The sequence below is a fragment of the Tenrec ecaudatus genome, chromosome 1 (genome assembly GCF_050624435.1).
Source record: "Tenrec ecaudatus isolate mTenEca1 chromosome 1, mTenEca1.hap1, whole genome shotgun sequence".
In the NCBI taxonomy this organism is placed as follows: domain Eukaryota; kingdom Metazoa; phylum Chordata; class Mammalia; order Afrosoricida; family Tenrecidae; genus Tenrec; species Tenrec ecaudatus.
In genome coordinates, this window is record NC_134530.1 from 61927479 (window position 1) to 61946252 (window position 18774).

Consider the following 18774-nt stretch of genomic DNA (forward strand, 5'->3'; position numbering starts at 1 on the left):
ACCTGGAGACCACAGACAGCCCCTACCGGGAGAATAGCGGGACTTCCGGGGGCCCACAGGAGGCTTCCACAAGACACGGAGAGGTCAGAGGAAACAGAGCTGAGCGGCACAGCCAGGTGTCAGCCCCTCACCAGCAAGCTCCTCCACACAGGTCCCCATCTAGTGCATGCTGGTAAACAGTCCTTCATCAGCAAATTCCACGTTAGTTAATTAATTGATGGGATTGCAATTAAAGTGTTCTGCAGCTTCCTTAACTGGAGCAGGCACAGATAACTCCCCGACCTACATGCCGCCCTGCCCTGCCCTGCCAGACAGCTCTGCCCAGACCCCTCTCCACTTACCCTCCCCTGGAGTCTGCACCTCGATACTGGGGTTGAAGCCCTGAGCCTCCCAGGGGGGCCCCAGGGATGCTGCCCGGATCTGAAAGACGTAACGGGTGGCTGGCTTCAGGTTAGTGACGGTGACGGCAGGCGCCCCGGTCTTCACGGTGGAGTAGGTCTGCTCACTCTGGCCCTGGGGAGGGGTGGGGAGATGAAGGCCAGCTCAGGGAAGGCCACCGCTGGCAGGGGGGTGGGGCATGGGGAGGTGGAAGGGGGCCTGCCTGTCTTTAGGTGAACACAGATGGACGCTGAGGTGGCGTTTCCCGCAATGAGGGATACCGGCCCCTCGGGGGCGCTGGATCGACGCAGGGGGGCTGCACAACAGGTGCCTGCTTTTTACACGGGATCATGGGCTATGGTACAAACGTCTTTTCATTGCCAGGAGGGTCCTGAGTAGTTGTTTTGTTTTCTGAAAAGGGAGTGGTAGGCCAAACCGTTTGGGGAGCTTATAATGCAGGGAAAATGCTACCGATCTCTTCTGTGGGACCGCCAAGGCCTCCTCCCACCACAAATGCCACCCCCAGACCCCACCCCCCGAACAGTCACACCTCAACTAAGAGACTCTAAGCAGATGCTAGCTAGTGCTTCTTATTGGGGTGAGAGACTGGCGAGCAGCAGGGCATGGAGCCCTGGGTGAGCTGGCCCAAGGCCCCGGTAGGCCTGATGCCTCAGAAAACATAAGCCTGACAACTGCCCAGCCTACGCTGGCACACAAAGCTTTTCCACCTGATTGTAGTCCGATGTCCACGAATGTCCTGCCAGACATGGAGGACACAGGGTGGTATGGTTCAAGAGCAGAGGAGACGGGGGGGTGTGTGTGTGCTGGTTTAGGTAGAGGAGACTGGGGGGTACTGGTTTAGGGTGGAGGAGACTGGGGGGGTACTGGTTTAGGTAGAGGAGACTGGGGGTGCTGGTTTAGGTAGAGGAGACTGGGGGGTACTGGTTTAGGTAGAGGAGACTGGGGGGTACTGGTTTAGGGTGGAGGAGACTGGGAGGGTACTGGTTTAGGTAGAGGAGACTGGGGGTGCTGGTTTAGGTAGAGGAGACTGGGGGGTACTGGTTTAGGTAGAGGAGACTGGGGGTACTGGTTTAGGTAGAGGAGACTGGGGGTGCTGGTTTAGGTAGAGGAGACTGGGGGGTACTGGTTTAGGTAGAGGAGACTGGGGGGTACTGGTTTAGGTAGAGGAGACTGGGGGGTACTGGTTTAGGTAGAGGAGACTGGGGGTGCTGGTTTAGGTAGAGGAGACTGGGGGGTACTGGTTTAGGTAGAGGAGACTGGGGGGTACTGGTTTAGGTAGAGGAGACTGGGGGTGCTGGTTTAGGTAGAGGAGACTGGGGGGTACTGGTTTAGGTAGAGGAGACTGGGGGGTACTGGTTTAGGTAGAGGAGACTGGGGGGTACTGGTTTAGGTAGAGGAGACTGGGGGGTGCTGGTTTAGGTAGAGGAGACTGGGGGGTGCTGGCGTAGGTAGAGGAGACTGGGGGGTACTGGTTTAGGTAGAGGAGACTGGGGGGGTACTGGTTTAGGGTGGAGGAGACTGGGGGGTACTGGTTTAGGGTGGAGGAGACTGGGGGGTACTGGTTTAGGTAGAGGAGACTGGGGGGTACTGGTTTAGGGTGGAGGAGACTGGGGGTACTGGCTTAGGTAGAGGAGACTGGGGGGGTACTGGTTTAGGGTGGAGGAGACTGGGGGGTACTGGTTTAGGGTGGAGGAGACTGGGGGTACTGGTTTAGGTAGAGGAGACTGGGGGTGCTGGTTTAGGTAGAGGAGACTGGGGGGTACTGGTTTAGGGTGGAGGAGACTAGGGGGTACTGGTTTAGGGTGGAGGAGACTGGGGGTACTGGTTTAGGTAGAGGAGACTGGGGGTGCTGGTTTAGGTAGAGGAGACTGGGGGGTACTGGTTTAGGGTGGAGGAGACTGGGGGGTACTGGTCAGCCTTTCTGAGGAAGGATCTGGTGGTCTAAGCCTGGGAAAGGCGTCCGTATCTGGGTGACAGTGAGCAGGGACTCTGGTACACCACCAGGCTCAGCCTTGAGTGGAGGTCTATTGATGCTCTAAGCCCAAGTATCAGTTCAATAGGCCCATGCTGAGCACGCACTGCTCCAATGTCCCTCGCTGTCCTCAGGGTTCCTCCTCGGTCATCCACCCCACGTCTCCTGGCTCCAGCTGCCTCCGTAGGCCAACAGCCCCCAACTCAACTCACTCTGGGTCTTTCTTTCTCTGGCTGAGCACTCTTCCTTAAGCTTCAGGCCCCAGAGTCCATCCGGATGCCCATGGGCCCCTGCAATACTACACGAACAAGGCTAAGCCCACCGGCTCGCCTCAAGCATGCGCCTCCTCCCTGGTCCTCCATCTCAGCCAGAGGCACCAGCATCTCTAGGGTCCCCAGACCACACTCCAGAGTGTTCCCTCCTCCTGCCTGTCCACCCACCCTCGCCCAGCTCTCAAAGGCTGCCGGGTCGCCAAATCCACGATGCGATCCAGCCAAGAAATGAATGAGGCCTCACCAGGAGCGGCTCCCTTCTTGCCACTGAGGCACGAGTTCAGTGCTGACAAGTGTGAAGCTCACGCTGAGGTTTCACCTTGACGGCTGTAATTAGCACTGAGCGCGAGAGATAGTTTAATAGTAGATTACGTATCAGATGCAATCAGTTCCACAATAAATTTACAGGGAAAAGAGCTCCCAACTGGAACATAGCTCCATTTGTCAAATCGTAGTTGGATGGCATAGATTGACTACGGATCTGAGGGGCTGGCAACAATCAATGAAAAGTGCCTACGAGAATCCATTTGGCTGTGTGGCGTTTACAATCAAGAGCCGGGCATGTTTTAGGGCAATTTGTGGGGCTGTGTGTTACACATCCTTTATATGAGTTCAATTTCTAACAATAATCCAGGCCTCTACCTTTCCAGAGAGAGGGTGATTCGCATTTGCCAGACGCCACGGACCTAGCGATGCCCTCACGTGATCATTCATGTTTGCAAAATTAGAAAATAATCTAGTTATAGGGTTTAATTTGGTTTTCGTAAAAAGGGCCCTGCAAAGCCCACAAAGCTTGGGTCTGCCCCCAGAGAATGTTCTGGATCACCTGCAAACACTAGGCAAACGTGGTCTCAGGAAGAGGGCGTGGGGGTGGGGACAGCGAGGATTTTGCTGAAGGGACCAGAGAAAGGGGAAACTCCACCGAGGAGGAGGGTGTGAAGGAGGGGAGGCGGCCCTGAGAGGAGGGAGCCCACCCAGCAGTACAGCAAGCGGCCCGCCCGCTGTCCAGGGACCCCACTCACCTTCTCGTAGTAGCGGATCTCATACTCCGTGCCGTTGGCCCCCAGGGCTCCTGCGGGGACGGGCTCCCGCCACGACAGGGACACACTCTGGGGCTCCACCCGGTCCCTGCGGATCTCATCCTCCTCCCAGGGCGCTGAAAGTGAGGAACGTAGGGTTCTAATCCCCGGATTGCCAGGGAGTGAAGGCACTGCGGAGCGGGGGTACGGGGCGGAGCTAGGGAAACCTGGGGGTGGGGCCTAATTGAATGTGGGCGGGGCAAGACATCCCCGAGGGGCTGAGAGGAGCATAAGTGGATTGAGTAGCTGCGTCTTTGCGAGGCTCCTAAGGGGTGAGTGCTGGACTTGCTGCTGTTCACTGCCTTCTGAGTCAATTCCAACTCATATAATGACCCTAACCGACAGGGGAGGACCATCTCTGCGCGTTTCTGAGCTGTGAGTCTTCATGGGAGCAGAAAGCCTCATCTTTCTCCCTTGGAGTGACTAGTGGGTTCGAACTGCTGACCTTAGGTTAGCAGCCCCATGCATCGCAATGCACTACACCTCTAGGGCTCATTTCAGGGGGTTGAAGGGAGGTAGAAATCCAATGACTGTACATCAAGGAAGTGGGGACAAAGTGTACATAGCTCACTGAAAAATGCAGGAGTGCATGAGTCCCAGTTTAAATGGTATCCCTCCAGCAGCCCCCACCTCCAGTCCCTTCCAAATTCCAATGGAAAAATGAAGATGCAGAAACAGTTAAAAATGTACAACCTCACCCGAAACCAGTCCTGACAGCTGATAGGCACAATAGGATGCAGGGGGGGGGGGTGCACTGGCCTGCTCTGCTAGTGATCAAGCCGGTTGAACTCGACTAAAAACTTGCAGCGGATGAGCCCCAGAGGCCACGCTGCCCACAGAGTGACCTGGCCTGTCATCCTAGAAATAACTTGAAAGCCCCGTCGTCACTTCCCTCCCGTCTGGCCCTGGAAAAACGGCAGGCTCACTGTCAACTGCCACCTCTCAACGGCCATGCTGGTTCTGAAGGCAAGCTCCTCCTGGTCCCTGGGCGGAGTGTCTCTCAGCCTGCCTCCACGTGCAGCCAGCAGTCCCAAGAAAGACCTGGGCACAAAGGGGAGGTGACATGGTCTCTGCAGACAGAGACGGGACAAAGGGAGGGAGAAGCCTGGAATGGCCCTTTTCATTTTTTGTGAACTTCATTTGTTTCAACACACCCAGTGGCCAGGCTGTAGAGGGAGGAGACCGCTCCATTTAAGCACATTACAAAGGAGCCTAATAGAGGCTGAGAAGAATGGATTCGAAACATTGAGCTCTTTCATACATATATCGAGTCCCCAGAGACACCGCTGGAAGCCTCCTCGACACTCACGGCTCCCTTTCCTGCCTGCTTGCTGCGTCCACTTTGATTCACAGTCCGTCTGCTCTTCCTACACCACCCCCACCCAGAAAAGAATTCAGGGAAACGCCGACTGCTCTGAGGCGTTCCCGTGCACACATTTCCTTTTGCTGCAGATCGGTTTGGGAGTGTGTTTGTAATCATCCAGTTTGGGCCCACAAATGGAGACATTTGCTGAAGGGAGGGCAGGTTGTGGTCAAGGTCCACTGCTCCCAAAAAGACACCTACAGAGAAGAAATTGTTCTTTTCCTGGCCCTGGACAGTAGGAAAAGTGAGGTCCGGAGCTGTGGCAGCCTCCATGCCATCATGAGATCCAGCCTCCCCGGCAGGCTGGAAAGACAGAAAAGATCTGGTGCTTAAGGACACCCTTGAGCTGCCAAACTCACCATGTGCCCCCTCTGGTTCCCTCATGTGGGCTGAAGTCAGCTGGGCTGTGACTTTACCACTACATTCTGACAGCCTCACAGGCAAGCCAAAGAGGGATTTATACAGCTGGGCTTTGTTGTTTTGTTTCGCAACCACCTCTTTGTTCAAGAACAAGTCCACAGAAAATGCCCTTGCACTTGGCAGATGGAAAGGTATTGCTGAAAAAGACAGGAACCGTGTTTGGAAGACTTAGGAAGAGGAGCCCCTTGAGGGCGGTTTAGCATGATAGCTAGTGGAACACTGAGCAGACCTGATCTGGCACCTTCAATAAACGCATGTCACCACCACATAGGAGCAGAAGACCAGGGAGAGGAGCAGGTGGAGAAGAAAGAGCCAGGAGATCCTTAGAAATTGAGAGGATGAGCAAGACCCTGGAGATACTAAAAATGCATGAGGAAAATGGATATCTTTCCAAGGAAATGCATCACAACACCCAGGGATGTTGAACAGCACCATGAATGGAAGGGGTGCTCACACCATGCTCGGTCTTTGGAACACCCAGTGGACAACATGAAACAGAAGCATTGAGTCCGAGACTTTGGGCAGCTAGACAGCTCCACCACAGGAATGGGACACGTGGTTCTAAAGCAGCTGTGGGCCAGCGAAAGGGTCTGTACCTCACTTCGGACCACAAAGAGAGCCTCGGTCTTTACCAAGAATGTACAGATGGCGGTGGGCTCCTGGGCACGAAACCCAAAACTAAAGCAGCCAAAGAAGAACTACACACACTGAGCTTTATCAAAATTAAAACGTTTTGTACTTTTATCAAAAAGGTAGACGACCTGGTAGTGTGGTGCTTACGCATTGTGCTGCCATTTGCCTGGTCGGCAGTTCAAGCCCATCAGCCGTGCTGAGGGAGAAAGGCAGGGCATTCTACTCCCGTCAACAGTTACAGTCTCAGAGACCCAGCACTGACTCCGTGTCAGAGAGTTTGGAGGGTTTTTCTGGGGTCTTTGGGTGATCAAAAAAGTAAAAAGAGAACGTACAGAATGGGAGAACATATTTATAAAACATACATCTGATAAGGGTCTATTATAGAGAAGACATAATGAACACTTACAATTCAATAACAAAAATTCAAATAACTCAATTTTTAAAACCTACATTCCTGCTACGAAAATGTCCGCATCAGACGCACACTATTGAGTCTGCTCCCACTCACAGCGATCCCAGAGGACAGGGAGGCCCCTGGGGATTTCCAAGGGGGAGCAGAAGACCCCCTCCTTCTCCTGCGGAGCAGGTGACGGATTTGAACCGGGTTGGCAGCCCAACTCCTAGGCCACTACACCGCCAGGGCTGCTTGCGAAGATGACATGCAGAGGATCCACACGCCAATGGCCATCAGTCCATAAAGACACTCAACATCGTGAGTCACTAGAGTAATGGACGGAAGACAAATCCACACTGACAAGCCAGGGATTGCTCTCCTGTGAGTGCTTCCTTCTTCCTAGGAGGAAGTGTGTGTGTGTGTGTGTGTGTGTGTGTGTGTGTGTGTGTGTGTGTGTGTGTGTGTGTGTGTGTGGTGTCTCTAGAGGCCAGGCGAAGACAAGTATTGAAAAACGGTAGGGACCAGTATTCCAACGAGCCAAACACAGCCCTCACACTGAAAGAAACATCCTTTGACGGTTTCCAAGGGCGGGAGGGGAGGGCGGGTGGGGGACTAGCTAGAAAGCAGACACATTCTAACCTAGCTAAAGACAGGCTTCGGGATGCTTTCAAGAGCTGCTTGGTGGCAGCCTGGCCAGGTGCAAGCACACAATAAGAGGGAGGAAGTGAGGAGACCGTAGGAGTCGGCGAGCGTTAAAGGAGATGCAGGTGACTGCTACTCTGTCCCCACTCTGGAGTCACGGGGATCCCTGAGTGGATGCGTGGACAGACATGCAGGCTGAAGACCAGGGAGAGGAGGGAGAGTGAAATTATACCCACAAATACACGTAGGCTTGACAGAGGCTATTTCTACCTGCGCTGCAAATATCACGGTGCACGTGGTGGAGCATACATGGAACAGTGATGAAAACTTCTAAGACATAACCAGGCACCCTGGGGGAATGAGTTGCTGGCCCTGGGGGCTCAGGACCCAGGGTCTCCGAGGACACCAAAGTCAATTGGCATAGCCTAGCCCACAAAACGATGTCCTCCGTCCTGCTTAGGTATGTAGTAACTGGGTCTCAAACACTGGTGAGCAGCTAAAATGCAACTATTGGGCCCTCCCTGTTCCGGAGAAAGAAGAGTGAAAAATATAAAAAACACACGGAGACAATCAGTCCAGGGGATTAATGGTCCACCAGCCTCAAGATGACACTGAGACCAGAAGAGCTAGATGGTTCCCAGCTACCACCGCCAACCTCTCTGAAAGATCATATTGGAAGGTCCTGGATAGAGCCGAGGGGCAAGGGGGAATAAAACTCAAAATCACCAGCTAATAAAAATGACACTAATTGTGTGTCAGGGGCCTTGGTGGCTTCGTGGTTATGAGTTAGGCTGCTAACTGCATGGTCAGCAGCTTGACATGATCGGCTGCTCCAATGGAGCGAGATGGGGCTTTCTGCTGTCATAAAGTGACAGTCTCAGAAACCCACAGGGCAGGCCACCCTGTTCGATCGGGGTCTCATAGGTCACCATCGACTCGACGGCAGTGAGTAAGAATTATGTGGCACTGTTTTTTTTTAATCATTTAAAAAAATTAAGGCCAGGCTTTTGGGTTGGATATAGACTGGTGGGTACCCCAAGGCAATGACACTTAGCAACTCTTCATGTCTGGAGCTAAACTGTCCCCCAGGGTTCAAATTTCAGCCAAGCAACAGACAGGTCTATCAGGGAACAGCGACACTAGGCACACATGTGATCCTTATAATTATCAAGCGTTTGGAATCAAAAGGGAACCATATACCCAAGGACAACTTTTAGCAAAGCTGGGAGAGGAAGAGGAATGTGAATGAGAAGCACAGGGAGGAAAGGATGGTGCATCGTGAAGACTGCAGTCAGTGAGAGGAAACAAAATGTGTACGGATTGTTGAATGGAAAACCTATTTGCCCTGTAAACTGTCACTCTACCCACAGTTAAAACGTTGGTTGTTTTTTTTTAAGTGTTCAAAAGCAAAGATGCCATTTTGAGGACTAAGGTGCACTCCATCCAAGCCACGTGACTGCTGGACAATGAATAAGGAAGATCACAGAGGCTCGGTGCTATTGAACAGAGTACGGGCAAAAGAAGGTTCGGTATAGCGCAGGCTTCCAGAAGAATGAACGGATCTGTCTTGGAAGAAGTGCCAACATAATGCTCCTTAGAAGCGAGAGTGGCGAGACTTCCTTTCACAAACTGTGGACTTGTTATCAAGAGAATTGCTTCTTCTCTTTATACCTAGGGGAGGGTATCACGAGGGACAGAGAGTCCGTGGAAAAGAAGATCCTCAACAAGATGGAATGGCATAGCAACCATGGGCCCCTACAAAGCGGCCGCTGTGAGGGTGGGGCAGGGCCAGGCAGTGTTTCCTTCTGTTGCCCAGCACAGGGTCACAATGAGTCGGAACGGATTCTACAGCGTCTACCACCAACAGGAGGCTGTGCTAAAGAAGACAGGCGATACCAAGTGTCGAAAGGATGTGGATCAATTGGCGCCCTCATACACTGCTGGTGAGAATATATAATGTTGCACTAGATTTTTAAAATTAGTTTGGCAGTTCTTCAAAAAACAAAAAAGTGTAAATCCTCACTGAATTCACAAGAAAAAAAATTCAGAAATTTAAAATTGCTACTGCATTACTCAGAAACTTCACTCCCGGGCGCATTCCTCAGGAGGCCTAGTGGTAGCATGCTTATGCATTGGGCTGCTAGCCACACGGTCACGGTTTGAAGCCGCCTGTGCTCCATGGAAGAAAGACAAGGCTTTCTACTCCGGGAAAGAGTTGCAGTCTCTGAAAGCCACAGAGAACCGAAAATAAACTTACACAAGGACTTGTACATGCATGTGCACAGCAGCCTTGTTCACAATTGCCAGGAAGTGGGAACAACACACCCACATACCCATCATTGGATGAGCGAATAAACAAAGTAAAGGGCGGGCATCCCCCACTTGTCGAAAACTTGCTTTACTCCATCTCACTTTTACCAAAGACCTGCATGCAGTAGTGCCCGCTTTCCCTGATGGAAAGGACCCAGAGGGGTTTCATCCTCTTTCTTAAAGGCGAGAAAACTAGCGTTTTGCATTTATTTTGCAGCCACACACTCACGAGGCAGCGCACACCCTGCGCAATGATAGTGACCGGGCCGCCCTGAGCAGTGAGGGTGGCTTCATCGTGCGCTGCCCCAGAAATGACACTCAGCACGCAGCATGAAGCTACGAGAGCTTTGAACTCTGTCTGTGAGCGTCCTGTGCTAGTGCTACCGCAGTGTTGCGTGTTATCCGGAATCTGTTAGGGAATACCCCGAAACATTCCCCCTATCAATTAATGCTAACTGCCTCTTTGCTCTACACCATTTCAACTTGCCAAAAGATTTTTAGGACTGCTCTTTGTTTAGATAGCAGGGGGAAATCTGTACATCTCCCCAGTGTAGTATTCCTCATCCGAAAGAGGAACGCTACCAGTGGACTTACGCAGCGGATGAGTCTGGACTATTCATTAATCAGCTGTGCCATTTGACGCACTGATATCATTCCACATAAGTGCATTAATATAGAAAATCATATTGTGCAGTGCCCAACAAAGAGCAGCACTCAACCGGTGGGAGCTTAGTGCTTTTATTACTGTAATGCCAGTAGAAGGCTATTTCCATAAAATTATTTTTAAATACAGCAATACCAAAAATAGGTTATGATTAATGCAAGATACCAGCTAAGAATCTGAGTTACACATTTTTAAAAGAGATCTTGTAGTAGACATAGATTTGAAAATAGAAACAAGAGCATGTCTAGAAGGATATTTTCCAAAGTGATTAATAGGTGTTATCGGATTATGGGCACTATTTCCTTTATCTCTACTGAATGTTAAAAAATACAAATACAATAACAAATGCAAAACCACAGGATAGTATTGTTGCACCCAAAAAATAGACAAATTGAGAAATCCCTCCCAAAGGCAGAGAATTAAGTGCTAAAAAGTACAAAGGAGGTGACAAAGAGTTTGAATCAGGAAAAAGGTTTATCTAAGGTGCAATTAACCTCTGGCTTAGAGATATTTTTAAGGAGGATAATAGAATAATCAGAAGTTGTCATCAATACCGTAACTAAAGGAAACTTTCATGGAATGAAAATAAAGTTGCTGACACATGGTGATGTGAAATTACTCGGTATGGCTCTTCCCCAGTCTTTGTAACTTCCACCACATGACAAGGTGGGAGCGTGTGAATAGGATTATGAACTAATGTGAGGGCATTGGTCAGTTTTTCCATTCAGCTGGGTATAAAGGGAGCCATCTCAGAAGCAGAGACGGAGAACCCAATGGCGATCAAAAGAACCCCCAGTAAAGCAGGACTGGGTTCCCCTGCACAGAAAAGTGATTGTGGGTGAGGCAGTGGCACCCAGAACTTAGCAGAGTTTTCCCTGCCCACAGAGTGTGTCAACCTGAGTGCCGTTGGTCAGGAGCTGACAAAGAGAGTGAGATGCCCTTTGGCCTTTCATCAGCGCCAAAGGAACTTTGTAATACTTGTCCAAGCAGGGTAGAGGCCACAGGGCTGTGAATGAAGCTGAGCATCACACAGAGAGATGAGCCTGCTGGCATAGGTGAGAAGCGCAGTGGAGAAAAGAGCTGTATCCTTAATGTGTCTGATTCTGACTTGTAATCTACTACCATCCCTAATAATCCCTGCTCCCCATGATTGTGAGTATTGTCAATGGGTAGTCAGAATAGGGTAAACACTGGACCTCTGCCCCATAGAAAGCATCCTTGAGCATAGGTGGACTTGGATTACCCTTCCCCCTACTGAAGCTGGAAGAGATGGGGCATGCTTCCACCATTTCAGCAGTTAAGCACAAAAGACTTACTGTGTTCCAACCAAATTCAATGAAAAGAGGTCCATATTGATGGAAAACTGGACTTTCCTCAGTAGGTTAAGAAATGTTATCCCAGCATTCCTTCATCCTGTAAGGGGGTTAAAATAGCTACAAAGATGGAGACCCAACGCCCATCTGTAGGCCACTGGACATCCCCTTACAGAAGCATCACGGGGAGGAGACGAGCCAGTCAGGGTGCGATGTAGCAACGATGAAACATACAACTTTCCTCTAGTTCCTAAATGCTTCCTCCTCCCCCACTACCATGATCCCAATTCTACTTTACAAATCTGGCTAGATCAGAGGATGGACACTGGTACAGATAGCAACTGGAAACACAGAGAATCCAGGGCAAATGATCCCTTCAGGACCAGTGGTGTAAGTGGCGATACTGGGGGGGTGGGGGTGGAAGGAGGGTGGGTTGGAAAGGGGTAACGGATTACAAGGATCTACATGTTACCTCCTCCCTGGGGGATGGACAACAGAAAAGTGGGTGATGGGAGAGGTCGGGCAAGGCAAGATATGACAAAATAATAATTTATAAATTATCAAGGGTTCATGAGGGAGGGGATGCGGGGAGAGAGGGGAAAAATGAGGAGCTGATGCCAGGGGCTTAAGTGGAGAGCAAATGTTTTGAGAATGATGATGGCAACAAATGTACAAATGTGCTTTACACAATTGATGTATGTATGGATTGCGATAAGAGTTGTATGAGCCCCTAATAAAACGATTCCAAAAATAGCTACAAAGGAATTAAAATTACCCTAACCTCAGACTTCTCCTCGTCAGTACACTTTGTAAGAAGACAAGGGAAGAAGGCCCCGCCGAAACAGTTTATCTTTTGTGTATGTTAGCAAGAGAAAGCTCAGAAACCACACCACTCGCATCCTCTTTTGCAAATAGGATCTGAAGGCGTCTCGGAGCCCACTCAGAGACCAAGGAAAAGGGCTCAACAAGGAGACAGGTACAATAAAAGGATAGTCTTATAAGGTGCCCAGCAGATTCTTACCGGTCCTGTAGCGGGACAGTGTTTGCTTCCTAAGTACACCAAGAAAGATAATAGCAGCCTAAACGGCAGACTCCTGGTGGAGACTGAGGGAAGGAGTCCTCCAGGACAGACAGACAACAAGAGCTCCTTGAGCTAGAAGTGAAGGAGGTATGATTCTGTTTCTCGCGGAAATGTTTGAAAAGGAAGGACAACAGATGAGAGCCCATTCCAACACGTCGTGTTCCCTGGGAAAGCAGCCTGTGGAGTTGGGTGGAGGCACGGGGTTCTGCTAGAGGTCAGGAGAAGGAGTAGCCACTGGCTCCCACGGGTCCTCTCTGCCCTAGGGGCCAGGTGTCACCTCCTCAATCGCTCTCAACCGAGGCTGACTCCCCGCGGGCAACACCTGGCCAGGGATTCTGTGGCCACTGAGTCACGCCGTCCGTTTGCAGTGGCAGGTGTACTGGGGGAGGCTGCTGGCGGGACCGTTCGTGTGGAGGACGGCTGGAGGTGGCCACGGGCTCGCGCGGGGTTGGAGGGAAGCGGGTGTCGCTCTGGGGGGGCGGAGGCGTCCCTGCGCGCCTAGCGGCCTTACCCCCTGGCCCCGTGGAGACGGTGACCTGCGCGTAGGTGGCTCCCGCGGCGGCGGCCGGGCCCGAGACGCCGTTGAGCGCGGCCACGCGCACGGTGTAGCGCGCCCCGGGCCGCAGGTGGAGCAGGGTGGCGGCGCGCTCGCGCAGCCCGGCCTGGCGCGGCACGAAGGCCACGCGCGGTCCGCACGGCTCGCACGCGCCCGCCGGGCCCTCGCGGCCGCAGCGCAGGCACAGCAGCGAGTAGGTGACGTCCGAGCGGCCTCCCGAGTCGGCGGGCGGCAGCCAGCGCAGCCGCAGCGCCAGCGGCGAGCGGCTCAGGCTGTACTGCAGGTCCCGCGGCGCCGACGGCGGCCCTGGGGCGGCCCGGGGGGCGCGGGCGGGGCGGAGAAAGGCAAAGGGGCGGGGCTCCGTCAAGGGTGGCAGGTAGACCGGAGGGCGGGGCGGGGCAGGGGTGTTGGCGCCATCAGTGCGCGGTAGGTGACAAGCGATGCGGGGCGGCAGTGTGGGTCAGTGGGAGGGCGAGATTAAGGGGGCCAGTGGGCGGGGCGTGGGGAGGAGTTCGAAAGGGGACCAGGGTGAGGTGTGGTCAGTAAGGGACTGGTTCAGGGGGCTTCCAGGAGTCTCAAGCCCTCTCCCTGGCTAGGGGATGGGGTGAGGTGAGGGCAGGCGCCCCACTTCCTGATCCATCAACAATCCCAACCTCAACCTTCCTTCTGGACACCGCCTGCTTTTTCTGTACAGGCCCCAGGGTCGCATGCTTGCCCTCATGCTCCCCTGTGCGGCACCCCCCTGCCCTCACCGACCCCACGCCCACCCCCTTGAACTGGGCCTGGCTTGAGACTCACGGGTGCAGGAAGCGGAGGGTGGGTCGCTGGGCGAGCGCGCATAGCTCTCTTGGCACACGCAGAACGTGGAGGCGTTTTCCAATGCGCGACTGTGCTCAGGACAAGGCGAGCAGAGGGGCCGCCTTGGGGACACCTTGTAAAACCCTGGAGGACAGGCTGTGGGAGGGGATCATGTGAGGGGAAGGCGAGCATCCCCAGCTACACGACAATCCCCCCGCCCAACTTTCCTGCCCACTCTCCTTAGGTGAGATTTATCCTCTGGAATTTCCAGCCTGGACAGTTCCAGGGAATGGCAGCCTGCGGCATAAGACCTAACCCTTAAAACCAAAACCAAACACAGAACACCAAACCTATGGCCATGGAGGCCATTGGGATGGCTAGTGACGTGGTAGACAGAGTAGAACTGTCCCCATGGGGTTTCCAGAGCTGTAATCTATATAGAAGCGGACTGCCACATCTTTTTCCAGTGGTCAAGGTGATGGGTTTGGAACCACCAGTTAGCTGTCAGATGCTTAACCTACGGTGCCACCAGGACACTGACCCTGTAAACCAGACACTGTCCAGTCCAACTCACGCCCTGTCGGTTTCTAAGTCCTTACTGGGTATCAGGAACATGGGTGCGTTTGCCGTCATTCATTTACCTTCCCAGCAACCTGTGAAATATGCACTTTATCTGCATTTTTCAAACGAGGACACAAAGGCTCAGGGAGGTCAAGTAACTTGCCCAACACCCCACAGCTAGTACACGATGGGATTTGAACCCAAGCAGACAATGCACATCCCACAGTCTTTACCACACCATACTGCCCTAATGCCCATTGGAACCAAAGGAGCTCAGTTAGCCCTCTTCCCTGAAGCCAACCTTTCTAGTTTCTGGAGACATTTTCTGAGGGAGGTCCTCGCAAGGACAATTCCACAGTTCCACAGAGACACACATTCCCAGGTGCACAAAGATATGCACTCTGAGATGCAGCGTGTGTGTGTGTGCGCGCGCACACACACACACACACTGCTTTCAAAGTTCACCCTCCCACCATCGCCACCATTTGGGGGTAAATGTGCCTAAGCCTCCCACCAGAGGAGGAGGAGGATGAGTGTTCCCGGGCCGTGAGTCAGACCGGGTTGTCGTTCTGCCATCTCTGGGTCCCACCTGGAACAGTTGTGAGAGCACGGGCTTTTTATATCTGAGCGACCTGACTGTAGCTGAGTTGCTTATTTATTTGCTGAGTGGCCTTGGGCAAGTGGACTGACCTCTCTGAATCTCAGCTGCCTCTAGTACAAAGCACCCACCCTTAGCTAAAGGGTTTTGCAGAACGAACTTCGATGAAACATGCCAGTTGCTTAGCCCGGTGCCTACCACATTTACACAATAATGGTAGTAATTATTGTTCCTCCCTCACAGGCCTGAAGTAGAAACTGCCAAACACCCACTTTAAACACCCAGCTGGGCCAGGAACGAAGGCAATGGCTCACGGCCCCTCCCCTCAAAGTTAGGGTTGTTCCCACCTTGCAGGACTTCTCTGTTCCTCCCCTCTAGTTCAGCTGCTGAAGGCAGAGTGGCTGCTCTCCAGCTCTGGGAAGACAGCGCCACATGAGGGATGGAGATCAGGAGGCTGAGGACTTCCTTTTGTCTGGAAGGATTAGGTTTGGCAACTTTGGGAAGGGCCTCCGCAGCCAGGAGCCTTTAGCTGTGTCTGCCTTTGGAACAAAGTAGGAGGCCAGGCTGACAGCATGGTTTTGCGGGGGACTCAGAAGACCTGGGGGCCAGTGGGGGCTCTGACACTCCTATGCCTTCTGGCCTAGGGGACCCCTCCGTCAGATGGGAGAAACAGCAGTTAGAAATCGCTCCTTGTCGCGCCCACATCCACATCCATGTTTGAAGCGCTCCTTCTCCCCCTCCATCGCAGGCTCTCGCTGTGCATTCTGGAGCCTCGGAGAACAGATCAGCTTGGCTCCCTCTGTTCTAGGGCAGCTCAGCAGATTTGTCCTCATCCCCACCCCACCCCCAAAGAAACAGCCTTCATTCTTTCAATAATTCCTCCAGTTTGGGGGAGGGAAGCAATGGGAATCATGTCCACACGCGTGCGCGGGCACACACACGCACACACACACACACACACACACAACCGTCACTGCTACTGGGTCAATTCTAACTCACAGGAATCCTATATTGGGTTGCTGAGGCTATAAATCTCTATGGGAGCAGACAGCCTCATCTTTCTCCTGCAGAGTCACTGGTGGATTTGAACTGTCAACTTTGTGATTAGCAGTCCGACGCTTATGCAACAGCACCACCAAGGCTCTTTATGTTCACGAAAGAGAAGAGCAGACACGGGAAAAGAAGGTCTTAGCTTTATCCTCTCCACCATACCCACCTACCTTGGAAGAGGACGGAGTCTGTATGTCACTGGAGAAAGCACTGGGAAGCCTTCATTTTGTCAGTACAAATGTGGACACCTCACTTTCCTTCTGAAGGCCCTCCCCACTGCTTCCCCTGCCACGCTGAGCAATCCTTTCGGCGCCTCTGGGTCCTGTCCTATACGGCCTTCTATCCTTTCTCTCCTGGCAAATTCCGATGCTTCTTTCAAACCCAAGTTAATCACACTCTTCTGTGACGCACTTCCTGGCATTCGCCTCAGCTCCCAACTCCTCAGGGCAAAGTGGAGGCCCCTCCTCCAAATAGTGTGGTGCGGGTTACCCAACCCCAAGGTCAGACCTGCCCCCTGGGCACCAGACCCACCTGGATGTACCCTGAACACCAGGTTCAGCATGCCCACTCGCCTCTTGTGTTCTCTACCCAAGGCTTTTGTCCCGCCTCAGCCTGGGGAAGGGAGCTCAGCGCAAGTTAGTTAGAAGTGGCACTGGGCTCCTGAGCAACTCCTGGTCACATCACAGACTAAAGACCGAATTCTCCTCCTGCCCCTGATCCAGTCATCCAGCAAATCTAGTTTTAGCATCTACTAAGAGCCTTTGTTCTAGGCTCTAGAGATCCACCATGGACTACAATACAGTCAGACAGACTCTCCAATGGTGTAGATGCCTTCCCTCCTACCTCACAGGAAGAAGAGAGGCCATCTGATGGTAATCTCTTCTGCAGCTGCCCATCGACACCACCTCTATTCCACTCTTACCCATCTTCCCTCTCCTACCCTCTAGCTCTAAAGTAGGGGATGAGCCATCTCTGGGTGAAGGGTATAGCCCTTCCATTTCCACACTAGAGCCTTTTTGCTTCTGGAAAGTGTGCCTTGCATTAACTGTCTCCCCTCTTGTATCTTATACCTCCTCTCCTCTACCGACTGTTCTGTTGATATGCCAAGGGAGTGGAGTAGCGGAAGAGGATCCATTTTAGATGTAAGCTATGAGTTTTTATTATTATTATTATTATTATCATTGGCAACATGTTCCAGCAATGCTAAATGACATCAGTGATGAAATACTCCCCCGTCCCACTGGGGCGGACCTCCCGCCACCCCCACTTGGTATTCATGCCACTGGCTCTTTCCCTTCACCATATAAGCAAGCCTCTCCCATCTGCAGCAGCAATCTTCTCTCAACCCAACATCCTTCTCAGGAGACTATCCTGTCTCCCTTTTCAAACACAGGCTTCTAGAGAGTTGTTTATATTCCCTGATCCTGCACTTCAATTCCCCACATCCCTTAACCCCCGGCAACCAAGCCTCTCTCCCCACCACTCAACTGAAGCTGCTCTTGCCAAAGCCAACAAGTGGACATGTTCTAATCTGAGTCTTAGCTGACAACTCACTGACCTGGTCAGTCGTTCCCTCCTCTCCCTGGGCGGCCATGCTGTCCCACTCTTTGGAGCTCTTCCAACCTCAGACCGCTCATTCCCTGTCTTTCTAACAGACTCTGTGTCTCCTGACTTCCCACGAGGCACTGCTTTTCTGTGAGATTTCATCATTGGCCCTCCCTCTCCACACATTCTCCCCGGGCTGTCCCAACCACACCCACAGTGTCAAGTAGTATCTGTGTTGCTGGCTGCCTGACCACAAGGCCAGACCTCTTCCCAAGTTCCAGGTCCCCTTTCTCGCTCAATCCGCTTGATCATACCCTGAACACCATGTGTTCAGCATGTCCCTCTTGTGTTCCCCACCCTAGGGAATGTCCTCTCTGGTCCACTCCATCCCCTAAAAGCAGAGCAAGCAAAGAGAACTTCGTTCTCCTCCTGCATGTCAGGGTCACCAGGTGCTGTGGATTTCATCTTATTCCAGATTGGGAGGAGCCCTGCTGCTGCCTTAGCTCAGCTCTGGGCTCGCCACTCCGCGCTATAGCACCAGCTTCCTTCCTAGTCTGCTAACTGCTCATTCTTCCCCTACAATTCTTCTTCTTCTTTTTTTTGTTTTTGCAATTTCATATAATGCGATCTTATGAAAACACAAATATTAGTAGGTTGGATCTCTGCTTCGGTTCTTCTCCATCAGGCGGAGGCATAAAGATGAAGCTCTTTATTCCAGCACTCCCGCCCTTCATTATTTGCTCCTGCCTCTCTTCAGCCCGCTTACTCCTCACCCCTGCACTTGCCCCCTGCTCCAGCCAAGTTGGCTCCCTCACCTGCAACCACAGTGTGTTCTCCCCTGCTGCCAGGCTTACACACATCCCTGAGCTCAGGAGGCTCCCAGGTGCCCAGAAGCCGTAGAAGAAGCCTTCTCGCCAACTCTGGAAAGTCCTCTCTGCCCTTAAAATTGGCTTCTCCCTTCTCTATGAGTCCAGTCTGTTCTTACTTGTCACACCCTACGGTGACCTTGTCCGTCTTCATGGAGAGCCTACTAAACATCAGCTCTTGTGATGGGCACTGGGGCTGCAGAAATGAATATGACCCAGTGGGCAAACCACTGCAATGCCACGGGGCACGTGCAATAT

At 52.5% G+C, this 18774-nt stretch overlaps 1 protein-coding gene across 1 annotated transcript in view; it reads right to left on the minus strand.

Annotated features, from left to right (window-relative positions):
- EPHA10 (EPH receptor A10) overlaps positions 1–18774 on the minus strand; it is a 35187-nt gene that overhangs the window by 11253 nt on the left and 5160 nt on the right. Inside the window, exons 4-7 of the mRNA XM_075539231.1 lie at positions 13897–14052; positions 13054–13404; positions 3666–3799; positions 342–513 (exon numbers count right to left, since the gene is read on the minus strand). Coding sequence (XP_075395346.1) covers positions 342–513; positions 3666–3799; positions 13054–13404; positions 13897–14052 — 813 coding nt within the window. The remainder of the gene's footprint in view (positions 1–341; positions 514–3665; positions 3800–13053; positions 13405–13896; positions 14053–18774) is intronic.